General features: G+C 40.5%; 1 protein-coding gene across 6 annotated transcripts in view; it reads left to right on the top strand.

Annotated features, from left to right (window-relative positions):
* The first annotated feature begins 273 nt into the window (after nucleotides 1-273).
* LOC122700232 (ankyrin repeat and KH domain-containing protein 1) overlaps nucleotides 274-12105 on the top strand; it is a 104226-nt gene continuing 92394 nt past the window's right edge. For all 6 annotated transcript variants that reach the window (XM_043912964.1, XM_043912965.1, XM_043912966.1 and 3 more), the window contains exon 1: nucleotides 274-708. In XM_043912964.1, the coding sequence (XP_043768899.1) occupies nucleotides 418-708 (291 nt within the window). In that variant the 5' untranslated portion in view covers nucleotides 274-417. The remainder of the gene's footprint in view (nucleotides 709-12105) is intronic.

Below are 12105 nucleotides of genomic sequence, written 5' to 3' on the forward strand. Positions count from 1 at the left end.
CAAGGCCAACTAATCCACTTTAAGGTCGTGAGGCGATAGTCAGAGAAACTGGCCAATAGACATAGAAAAAGACCGGAAGTCGGCGCGTGGGGAATAGGAGGCGGGTGTTCGCAACCGCCTAGGCCTGCGCTGGTCAACGCAGCTTGAGGGCCGTGAGCCAGCGAGCAGCGCGTGACGAAGAGTCTGAGCGACGGGTCGCCTTGACCAATAATCTGCAGCCGCTGGGGAGCTGCAGCCAGTGGCGAGTGTAGGGGGCGGGAGGCAGCAGGTTAGGCAGTGAGAAGTTAGTGGCGCTGCTGGGACGGGGGGGAAGGAGACGCTTCTTCCTCCTGCTGCTTCTCTCGTTCCCGGGATCGGCGGCGGCGGTGGCCGCGGCCGCGAGTGACTCGGCAGCGTCTCCGGCTCCGCGTGCGAACCATGCTGACCGACGGCGGAGGCGGCGGCACCTCCTTTGAGGAGGACTTGGACTCGGTGGCTCCGCGATCCGCCCCAGCCGGGGCCTCGGAGCCGCCTCCGCCGGGAGGGGTCGGGCTGGGAATCCGCACTGTGAGACTCTTCGGGGAGGCCGGGCCGGCTCCGGGAGTCGGTGGCGGCAGCAGTGGTGCAGGCGGAGGGGACGCGGCGCTGGATTTCAAGTTGGCGGCTGCTGTCCTGAGGACCGGGGGTGGAGGCGGTGCCTCTGGTAGCGACGAGGACGAGGTGTCCGAGGTACGGCTCTAGGACCCCTGCTTTCCACACAGCTTGAGGCACGAATTCTCTCTGGGCCGGCGCAAGGCTCGGGCCACCCTCCCGCTGCCCAGATGGAGTCGTTCACTGTCAGCGATCGGCTCCCTGGCTGCAGTGGCGGCTGTGCGGGCCTAGTGCGCCCTCGGCTTACTCTTCGGCTCGAGTCGGACCGGTTCCCGTCACCATCCACAGACCCACAATAGGGAGTCCTTTGGTCTCTGAGCTTCGCGCGGGAAGCGGGACTCCTCAGGCACCTCCCGCCCACCCCGCTTTGGCGACGGGGGTGGGGGCGGGGTCTTGCCAGAGTCCCTGCCCTTGGTACTGAGAGAGCGGGACAGAGAGAGGGTGAGGGTGAGAGACGGACAGAGAGGGCTGGCTTGCGTAAAGAGCATTGCCACTGTACTGTGTGTCTCCTCTGAGTTGAAGGATTGGGCATTATTTGCTTTATGCCTTACTTGTGTGCTTAAGGAGGGTTCTTAATTCCCGTTTGGTCTGAGACAGGTGAGTACTAAGGAGCTCTGCTTTTGCGCTGAGAAATCACGTGGGTCCTTGCACCTGGGACTTTGTGTGAAGTTAGACAGGAAGAGAAGGTTCCAGTGCTTGTTTGGGCTTCGCATCAGCTGGATAGCTGAACTCTGGAGATTTTTAGGCTTGGAGAAGATGAGGTCCCCTTTGGATACCTTTTGCAGTGAGGGAAATTTGTTATCAGGATCTTCGTTCCTTTCAGCTGTTAGGCGCATACTGGACATTTTTAGGTTTAGGCAGCCTAGAATGGGAGGCATCAACTTTTGGGCTCTAGGGCTAAAGGAGATATTTTACGTTTGTACTTTCTCCCCCTGACTATGGCTTTGTTATAGTTCTGTCCTGTGGTGACTGTTGTTCTAAGAGCTTAGAATATTCTATTTTGATTCTAAGATGCCTGGTTCATCCCCTATGACCAATTATTTTAACCTCTGATCTTGGTCTTAAAGTACAGGGGCTTCTCTGTATGTACAACTGTCCTGGCTGTTGTATTGAGAGGCATAAGGAGAAACTGTATTTGTGGGTTGTAAAATACTGTTAGTGCGGTCTTCCCATTCTTGATCGGAACAGGAATTCTTTTAGTTTTTTCTAACCCCAGTATTTTGCTTGAAATAAACTTTGTGTGTTGTAAAGGAGACAGTTCCTTGAATGTCTCTATGAATTTCACTATAAGAGAAATAACTTCTAAGCCAAGGTGGTACAGGATTTTGAGTAGGCAGTTAACGTAAAGTGTCTCTGGAGCACTTCCACTCCTGGGCTTGTGGAAGGCTTTCATTTAGACTTTGAATGAAAACTGATGAGAAATGAACCTAGAATATAGTTACTCTGTACCTAGGAAGTAAAGATTAGAGTCTGTTTTTCTTTGAAACTTGTTAGAGAAACTGAAAAAGTTTGCTTTGGTCTGAATGTGATAGAAGGATGATGTTCTTGATTTTCTGGACCATTTTTGCACAGTTGTCATTGATGAAGTGAGAGATCACACATTTGTTTTTACTTCAGTAGTAGTCTTAAATTTCTTCAGAGGTAGAATGCTAGTGAGACTCCATAGTTATCATACTCTAACTCTATGGGCTTGTGTGTTATAGCTGGAGAAATGAGCTTTTGAAGTAACCAATTTTGCAAGACTTGTTCAGACACACAGATTATTTCATTTGGAGTCTCCACACCAGGCTGTTAAAGCTGTGAGCAGAATTCACACCTTTTGTGTGATTTTCTTTGGTGTTATCATAGAAATTATTCACGATTCCTTCAGCCACTTAGGCTAATGGTAGGAGAACCTCTTATTCTCCTAAATTTTCTATGCTTAAGGGATTTAGATATTAAGTATATATAGGTAGACGTCACTTTTGGATAGAGATTTCTGGAGTACCCACAAACTTGAGCCTAGCCTAAGATAATGCTTAATATGCATATAGATTCTTTCTTAACCTGAGGAGACAAGAAATTTTATTTTTATGTCCTATTCATCCATATCATATAAAAAAGAAATTCCTGGAATATCTAGTGTATGTTGAATGTGTGGTAGGGTATAGTCTGTGCCTTTGTGAGTGAAATGACCTTTTTTTCTCAAGCAGATTTCTTGGATTTTCTCATTTCTCTCTGACAAGATGATAGTCTTCTCCCTTATTATTACCTTTGAGTTTTATTTAGTGTAGAAAGATCATAAGTAATATTCTTCAAAAAATACTCACCCAACTGACATTTGATGAATAATAGTAGAATTTTTATTTTCATCATACCTAGTTGTTTTAGAACCAAATATTTAGAATGGAGACATTCAGAGAGAAGAGTTTGTGAGTGAAGTTTGTCTTGTTCCCCAAGTGGGGCAGGCCTAGGTGAGAAATGAATAAGAAATATGGAGGCTTAGAGCATTTGCTCTAGAATTAGCTGAAGGATTTTGAGTAGGCAGTATATATTTGGTATACAAAGATATAAATACTTTAAGGATCTCTTTTCTATTCTTTTTTAGAGCCTACATCTGAGAAAAAAAAACAAAGTACTTTCTCTTGCTGGCTAAGTCAAAAGACCTTTTAATTTGAAGAAGTGGCTTGGATCTTTTTGTACATTTCTTACATTAGAATTGATCCTTGTTGTTTTAAACATTGGGGTGGATACTTGTTTTCTGTTTCTTCAGGCATGTTGAGCATGTTCATTAGCTGTCAAGGTCCTTGAACAGAAAAGTCAGAACTTGCCCTGGATTCTTTTGAAATGTACCCATTTTTCAGAATAGAAGTCAGGTTGAAAATTATTTAAAAACTAATTTTTAAATGTTAATTTTAGATTTGTAATCTTTTTTTTTTTAAGTAAGGTAAAAGGAAAATAAAATTCTAAAGAGAGGGTTTTGGTGAGGTTTATGACCTTTAATTTTTCTGTGTTAAGAACGTATGCATATACTGTATGTATACGTGTGTGACATCTTCCTTTAAAAATTAAAAAAATAATAAAGTAATATAATCTTATGGCTAAAAGTTCAGCAGTGTAGATAATAGATATAATATGAAAAGTAAAAAGTTCTCCTCACCCTTACTGACCCTTCAGATCCCACTCAGAGGTAATGAGTATTACAGTTTTCCTTTCAGTAAAATTTCTAGGCCTATATAAGCCAATGCGTATATGTTTACCTGTTCCCATACACACTTAAAACATTAGAAATTAGAAATTATTTTAATTAGAAAGCATTGCTGAAGCTTTTTTATATGAGGCAAATGCTGTATTTACAATTAGGTAAAAGCAAAAGGAAATTGGGTTTAACTTTTTTTTTTTTTTTTTGCAGGGGTTTAACATTTTATAGCAAATTATAGCAAAAGCTTTGTAGGGAATTTTTTTTTTTTCCCTGAAAATTATGTTAAGAGTCAAACGCAAAAGCCATACAGAGGTTCCTTCTGATTTTCTCTAATAGGAGATGGATCATTTCCTTTAGGGTTATTTACAGTCTACTGTGTGGAGCAAAGTTTCTCAACTACAACATATCAAAATTTGGAGCTATATTAATTCTTTGTTGTGAGGGGTGCTCCTGACTTCAGCAGCATCCCTATCCTTTACCCACTGGATGCTGGTAAAACACAACTAATTGTGACAGCTAAAAATGTCCTTTGTTGTTGTTTAGTCACTAAGTTGTATTCATCTCTTTTTGCAACTCCATGGGACTATAGCCTGCCAGACTCCTCTGTCCATGGGATTTTCCAGGCAAGAACACTTGAGTGGGTTGCCATTTCCTTCTCCAAGGGATCTTCCCCATCCAGGGATCGAATCTGCATCTCCTGCTTGGCAGTTGGATTCTTTACTTACTACTGAGCCACCAGGGAAGTCCCAAAATGACCTTAGACAAAGCCAGATGTCTTTGGGGGCAAAATCACCCCTGGTTGAGAACCACTGGTCTAGAGGCCCACTCTTATCTGGGATGGCAATTTTGTCATCAGTACTCTATATTCAAAGTTCAGGTAAACAAGGTGAGTCACTGCTTTTAATAACATCTCAGGGCTTATGTTCATAACTGAACAAGAGAGAAATGGAAAGAGGGTAGGTACTGACAGGTTTAATGTTATAAATTTTCCATGATAAATTTATAATTTTAGGAAACTTTAAAATACTATGTTGTTTTTGAAAAATTCATTTATTGCCCATGAAAATGAATTTCTAAAAAACCTTTATGGGGACTTTGTTAAAGGTAGAAAGGCTATATTCCATAAATTATCAGCAATAGTGATAAAACAGGGTTTTCCAGGTGGCACAGTGGTAAAGAACCCACCTATGAATGCAGAACATGCAAGAGATTCAGGTTCAATCCGTGGGTTGGGAAGATCCCCTGGAACAGGAAATGGCAACCCACTCCTGTATTCTTGCTTGGAAAATCAAATGGACAGAGGAGCCTGGTGGGCTACAGTCCATGGGGTTGCAAAGAGTCGGACACGATTGAGCTCATACACACACACACAGTGATAAAATAGGAAATGTACCTTTGTATTCTAGTGAGCAAATTTTGGAGACATCAGAATGTCAATTGAAAGAAGAATTACATATTATGACGATAGCAAATTTTTTATATTACATGAGTACCAACCTTGCACAAGTTTCATTCTATAAAGCCTTCAGACTTTACATAAAATGATTCGTTGATGAGTATGGTTGTATGAATGGCGGGTCAAAACAAAGTTGATTAGGTATGGGTAGAGGAAAACCTTATTGTGAAACTTTAAGTATGTAGAGGTTTTCTTTTGGTTATTATTTAGTATATTTTGATAGGTGATTTATATTTGCATAGTTCATAAGACTAATAAGGCGAACAGAGTAAAAAGATCCTGACCTGCCCTTTATACTTTTAATGTCTTGATGTCCTTTCAGAATAATTTAAGGAAATACAAATGTGTAGTTTTATTTTTCCCATTGTTATACAATGATGTCCTCCGGGAGTTGGTGATGGACAGGGAGGCCTGGCGTGCTGCGGTTCATGGGGTTGCAAAGAGTCAGACACACTGAGTGACTGAACTGAATTGAACTGATTGTGATACAAAAGATAACATACTATTCACGTGAGATTTTTAAATGGTGAATTTGATAAAAATTTAGACTTTCTATCTAATCAAAGTGATAAAACATGTTAAGAATGAAGCTTTGGAGATGAGTTTAGGCACATTCTTTTCTGAGCCTATCAGATGGTAGAATGATGACCTCTGAAAATCAGTTCTGACAAGATCGGGCGCGTTCAGGATGGTATGGCCGTAGACTGAAAATCAGTTCTGGCCTTCTGATTCAATGAGATAAGATAAATAAAATCTGTTGCTTTAGTATTAGTCTTGAGTTGGCAAGTAAAAAGAAAAGAAATGAGGAGTCTACTCCTTTTTTTTTTGGCAAAATTTACCTTCCTACAGAACCAAAGTTTTAATAAATAAATTCTTTATCTTTTTTTCAATGCACTTTAAATGAACTCTTTCAATATATCTTCTTAGACATTATGATTTACAATTTTCCTCTCCTGTTGCTTGTCTATATAGTCACCGAATCTTGGTGATAGTCCTATCTCATCTCATTTTTAGGTAACTGCTACCATTTATTGAATGCTTGTTATATTCCAATACCATATTATATAAGGGCTTCGCAGGTGGCTCAGACAGTAAAGAATCTGCTTGTAATGCGGGAGACCCCAGGTTTGATCCCTGAGTTAGGAAGATACCCTGGAGAAGGGAATGCAACTCACTCCAGTATTCTTGCCTGGGGAATTCAATGGACAGAGGAGCCTGGTGGGCTACAGTCCATGGGGTCCCAAAGAATCAGATACGACTTGAGTGACTAACACACACATAAAATACTTTGGTTATTTTATTTAATCATTCAACATCCCTTTGAGGTGAGTATTATCTACAGTTTCATAGATGAATAAGTGTAGGTTCAGAGAAATGATCAATTCAGAAAACAACAAAAATGGTTAGTGTTATTTATACAGCTAGAAATCGATAAAGCTAGGATGTGAATCCAGAACTCATGCTATTTCACATTAAGAAGTAGGCAAAGTTTTTGGTTACCAGTGCTCTGCCTCCAATAATTACTTGCTTAATCTCTATTGAAGTTTTATAGATCTATAATGAAATCAGAAAAGTAAGGACAATTTAGTGAAATTCTCATAAAGCATTCTTTTCCCACTTTTTTCTATTTTGACTTAGTACCCTTTTTACTGTTATGAAAATTAATTTTTAAAATATCTGTGTTTGACAAAATATCAAATTGGAAAGTTCATGTTAGGACTCTGGTTAAAGCCTCAAAAGTCTGGGAACCATTAATCTGAATAACTTGCTCAGGATCACACAGCTAATTTATAGTAGAAAATAGGTCACGTGACTCCTATTGTAGTTAACTGCTGTATTGTCCTGCTGACTGTTTCTCTTCTGACACATGAATTTATTAATAATTAATTGTTTAAGAAATGCCTATGAGCTTCCCTGGTGGCTTGGATGATAAAGAATCTGCCTGCAATGCTGGAAACCCAGGTTTTGTCCCTTTTGGGAAGATCCCTTGGAGAAGGAAATAGCAACCCACTCCAGTATTCTGCTTGGAGAATTCCACAGACAGAGGAGCCTGGCAGGCTGCAGTCCATGGGGTTACAAAGAGTCTGACACCACTGAACAACTAACACTTACTTAAGAAACACATGTCTCAAACTAGCATATAATCTGTAGTTGACCTTGTTGAAAAGCTTTTATATTATATAATGAAATTGATGACTGCCATGTGAATCAATATATTTTAAGAAGGCAGTCAAAGGTGTACCAGTGGGAGTCAGAGGAGCACAACTTTAAGGTAATTTTGTCATTGCTCTTAAACTTGAAAAGTTCAGGCCTTCTCATTATTCATTTTAAGAGAATTAAATATTAAAAGTACCAATATAGAAAGGCAGATACCCAACTTTGCACCTTTGCCACTATGGGAAACATTGGTTTTAATTTGTAAAAATTAAAATCTGTGTGCTGTCTTATAGTTACTTACAGTGTACAGTTCTTGTGAATGAAGATCATTTGCCTTATGATGGTCGACAGGTTTACCTTTTTTTCTGGTCAACTTTACCTAAACCGGGAGGAAAGTAAAGTTGTATATAAAGCTTTTTTATTTGATAAGCTGAAATTTAGCAACAGTTTATCAAAGAGTACATTATGCTCTTCCTCCACTATATATCCTTCTGTTCTCACAAAGTTTTCCCCTTAATGGATGCTGCTTTTGTTAGTAAAAATGGGTTTTTTTGTTTGTTTGTTTTTATGTAGATATCCCACTGTATCCTAATATTTTGATTCACCTGCATTAGTTTGCAGTTTTGAAAAAAAAGCAAGTAAACTCCCAGGGATTAGCCCCAGGAACCAAAGAGCTGAACAGGAGAACAGTTTACTAAGTTGTTACGATGCTATGTGATGAGGACAGTTAGGTTATGAACAGTTTTTTAAATTGTGGTAAAACATGCATAACCAAATTCACCATTTTAACATTTTTTTCCCCCAGTTGTGGAGAAGGAAGTGGGAAATGGCAACCCATTCTAGTATTCTTGCCTGGGAAATCCATGGAGAGAGGAGCCCAGTGGGCTGTGTACAGTCAGTCCCTGGGGTGGCAAAAGAGTTGGGCACAACTTAGTGACTAAACAACAAAGTCACAAGTACTGTTACCTTGGAAATTAAAATCTAAAACTTTGGCTATATTTCAGTAGCATACACATAACTTACTAAAACTGAACAGAACCATTAAAATTAATCTTGCTATATATTTGCAGAAAATAATGAATTGGTACTTGAGTTGAAAAAAGTTGCCTTTGATGTTCTGGTTAAAAAAACTTCCTTTGTTTTAAATATGTTTGTGTATGTTTCAGTACATGTATCACATATGTACTGAATAAAGTGATGAGAATTAACTTTGTATTTACTTTGTAGGAGTTATTATGTAAATATGCAGACAAATGTATTTTGGATTGTGTGTGCAGTGAGTTTTTTGTTGGATCCAGCTTATAAATATGCCAATTATATACCCTCATATACTTGTCTGATTTGAGTTTGTAAAATGAGGACTCCTTTTTACACACTTGACAAAGAAGGAAAAGAGCTAAAAAAAATTGTGTTAAAATATGTGCAACAGAAAATTTACCTATTTTTTTTTTTTTTGTCACACTGAGCAGCATGTGGGATCTTAGTTCCCAGACCAGGGATGGAACTCACATCCCCTGTGGTGGAAGCAGGAAGTCTTAACCACCCAACTACCAGAAAAATAAAAAATTTACCATTTTAACCATTTTAAAGTGGTTATAAGTACCTTCACATTGTTGTGTAACCATTACCACTGCTGCTGCTGCTGCTAAGTCGCTTCAGTCGTGTCCGACTCTGTGCCACCCCATGGACTGCAGCCCACCAGGCTTCTCTGTCTATGGGATTTTCCAGGCAAGAGTACTGGAGTGGGGTGCCATTGACTTCTCCAAACCATTACCACTAGCCATCTCCAAAACCTTTTCATCTTCCAGAACTGAAACTCTGTACCCATTAAGCAGTAATGCCCTGTCCTCCCTTCTCCAGCCCCTTAATAATCACAATTAACTTCCTTTTCTGTGATTTTGTCTGCTCTGCTGCTGCTGCTAAGTCACTTCAGTTGTGTCCGACTCTGTGCGACCCCATAGGCGGTGGCCCACCAGGCTCCCCCGTCCCTGGGATTCTCCAGGCAAGAACAGTGGAGTGGGCCGCCATTTCCTTCTCCAATGCATGAAAGTGAAAAGTGAAAGTGAAGTCGCTCAGTCGTGTCTGACTATTCACAACCCCATGGACTGCAGCCTACCAGGCTCCTCTGCCCATGGGATTTTCCAGGCAAGAGTACTGGAGTGGGTTGCCATTGCCTTCTCTGTCTACTCTAGATATCTCAAATAAGTGAAATTATTCAGTTTTTCTACTTTTGGTGATTGGCTTATTTTACCTAGCATAGTGTCTTCAGGTTCATGTTTGCATCATGTGTGAAATGTGAGCTGTGCTTAGTTGCTCAATCGTGTCTGACTCATTGAGACCCCATGGACTGTAGCCCACCAGGCTCCTCTGTCCATGGGGATTCTTCAGGCAAGAATACTAGAGTGAGTTGCCATGCCCTCCTCCAAGGGATCTTCCCAACCCAGGGATCAAACCCAGGTCTCCTGCATTGCAGGCGAATTCTTTACACTCTGAGTGAGGAGGGAAGCTTGTGTGAAACTTAACTGAATACTATTCTGTTGTTAGGTATGTAACATTTTTGTTTATTCATTCATCTGTTGATGGACACTTGGACTGCTTCTCTACCTTTTGGCTTTTGTGAATATGCTGCTGTGAACATGGGTGTATAAATACCTTTTCAAGTCCCTGCTTTTGATTCTTTTCTGGTATCTACCTAGAAGTGGGATTGCTGGATCATCTGTTAATTCTATTTTTAAGTTTTTGAGGAACCACAATACTGCTTTCCATAGCAGCTGTACCATTTTACATTCCCACTCGCAAAGCACAAGGTTTCCAATTTCTCCATATTCTAGCCAATCTTCTTGTTTTCTGTTTTGTTTTTGATTTTGAGACTAGTCATCTTAATGGGTGTGGTTTCAATTTGTATTTCCCTAATAATTAGTGATATTGAACATCTTTTCATGTGCTTCTTGGCCATTTGTGTCTCTTCTTTGGTGAGATGTCTATTCAAATCCTTTGCCCTTTTTTTTGGCCACATCTTGCTGTTTGTAGGATCTTAGTTCCCTGACCTGGGATGGAACTGGCCCCACCCATCCCCACAGTGAAAGTGCTGAGTCCTAACCACTGGATTGCCAGGGAAATTCCTCCTTTGCTCATGTTTAGTTGAGTTGTTTCTTCATTAACTGTAGAAGTTCTTTGGACGTTAATCCCTTATCATATCATATATATATATATATATATATATAATTTACACATATTTCTCACATTCCATTGGTTGTCTTTTTACTCTGTTGTCCTTTTGTGCTTAAACAGTTGTAATATTATTTATTTGACTGCACTGAGTCTTAGTTTTGGCACGTGGGGTATTTGTTGCATCATGCAAGATCTTATGTTGGGGCAAGCCTGCTATAGTTGGCATACGATCTCCAGAGCACTCGGGCTCCGTAATTGCTGTGCAGGAGCTTGGTTGCCCAGCGGCACGTGGGATCCTTAGTTCCGCAACCAAGGATTGAAGGTTTTATTTTAGGGACTTCCCTGGTAGTCCAGTGGCTAAGATTCTGAGCTCCCAATGCAGGGGACCTGAGTTCATTTCCCATTGGGGAACTGGATCCCACATATTGCAACTAAAAAGCTCATGTGCTGCACCTAAAAGATCCTGCGTGCTGCAGCAAAGATCATAGGTCCCACATCCCAACTAGGATCCCGCACAGCCAAATTAATAAATAAAAGTATTTTTAGAAAGGTTTTAATTTAGATGAAGTTCAGTTTATCTAATTTTTTCCCTTATTGTCTGTGCTTTTGTGTGCTAAGCACACAAAACGTGCTTGTGTGCTAAGTTGCTTTAGTCTCACACTGTTCTCCATTCAGTAGCTATTTATTGACCATCTAGTGTATGTCAGGCACTGTGCAGAACAACTGGATATAAACAATGGTGAAAAAGACAATTATGAATCTTGGCCTTCATAGATCTTCCAGTCTAACTGGGAAGTGAAAGTGAAAGCTACTCTTTGAGACCCTATGGACTGTAGCCTGCCAGGCTCCACTGCCCATGGAATTCTCCAGGCAAAAATACTGGAGTGGGTTGCCATGCTCCTCCAGGGCATCTTCCCGACCCATGGATTGAACCTGCAACTCCTGCATTACAGGCAGATTCTTTACGCCTGAGCCACTGGGGAAGCCCTTTTATATCCATAAAGTTGTTGCCAAATCCAATGTCTTGAAGATTTTTTTCCCCCATGTTTTCTTCTAAGAATTTTAAACTTTTAGCTCTTACATTTAGATCTTTGAGCCATTTTGACTTGATTTTTGTATATGGTGTAAGATCAGAGTCTTAACTATATTCCTTAGCTTGTGGATATCCAGTTTTTCCTGCACCATTTGTTTAAATGACTATAATTTCTCCTTTGAATGGCCCTGACATCCTTGTTGAAATTAATTGGTCATATGGGGGAGGGTTTTTTCTGGACGTTCTGTTCTATTTCTTTGGTTTTTATGACTGACTTTATGCCATTATTGCACTGTATTGATTGCTGTAGTTTTTGTAGTTAAGTTTTGAAATCAGGCAGCATTAGTCCTCCAACTTTGTTCTTTATCAAGATTGTTTTTGGAGAAGGAAATGACAACCCACTCCGGTATTCTTGTCTGGAGAACCCCAGGGACAGAGGAGCCTGGTGGGCTGCTGTCTATAGGGTCACACAGAGTT

The sequence above is a fragment of the Cervus elaphus genome, chromosome 9 (assembly GCF_910594005.1).
Source record: "Cervus elaphus chromosome 9, mCerEla1.1, whole genome shotgun sequence".
NCBI lineage: Eukaryota > Metazoa > Chordata > Mammalia > Artiodactyla > Cervidae > Cervus > Cervus elaphus.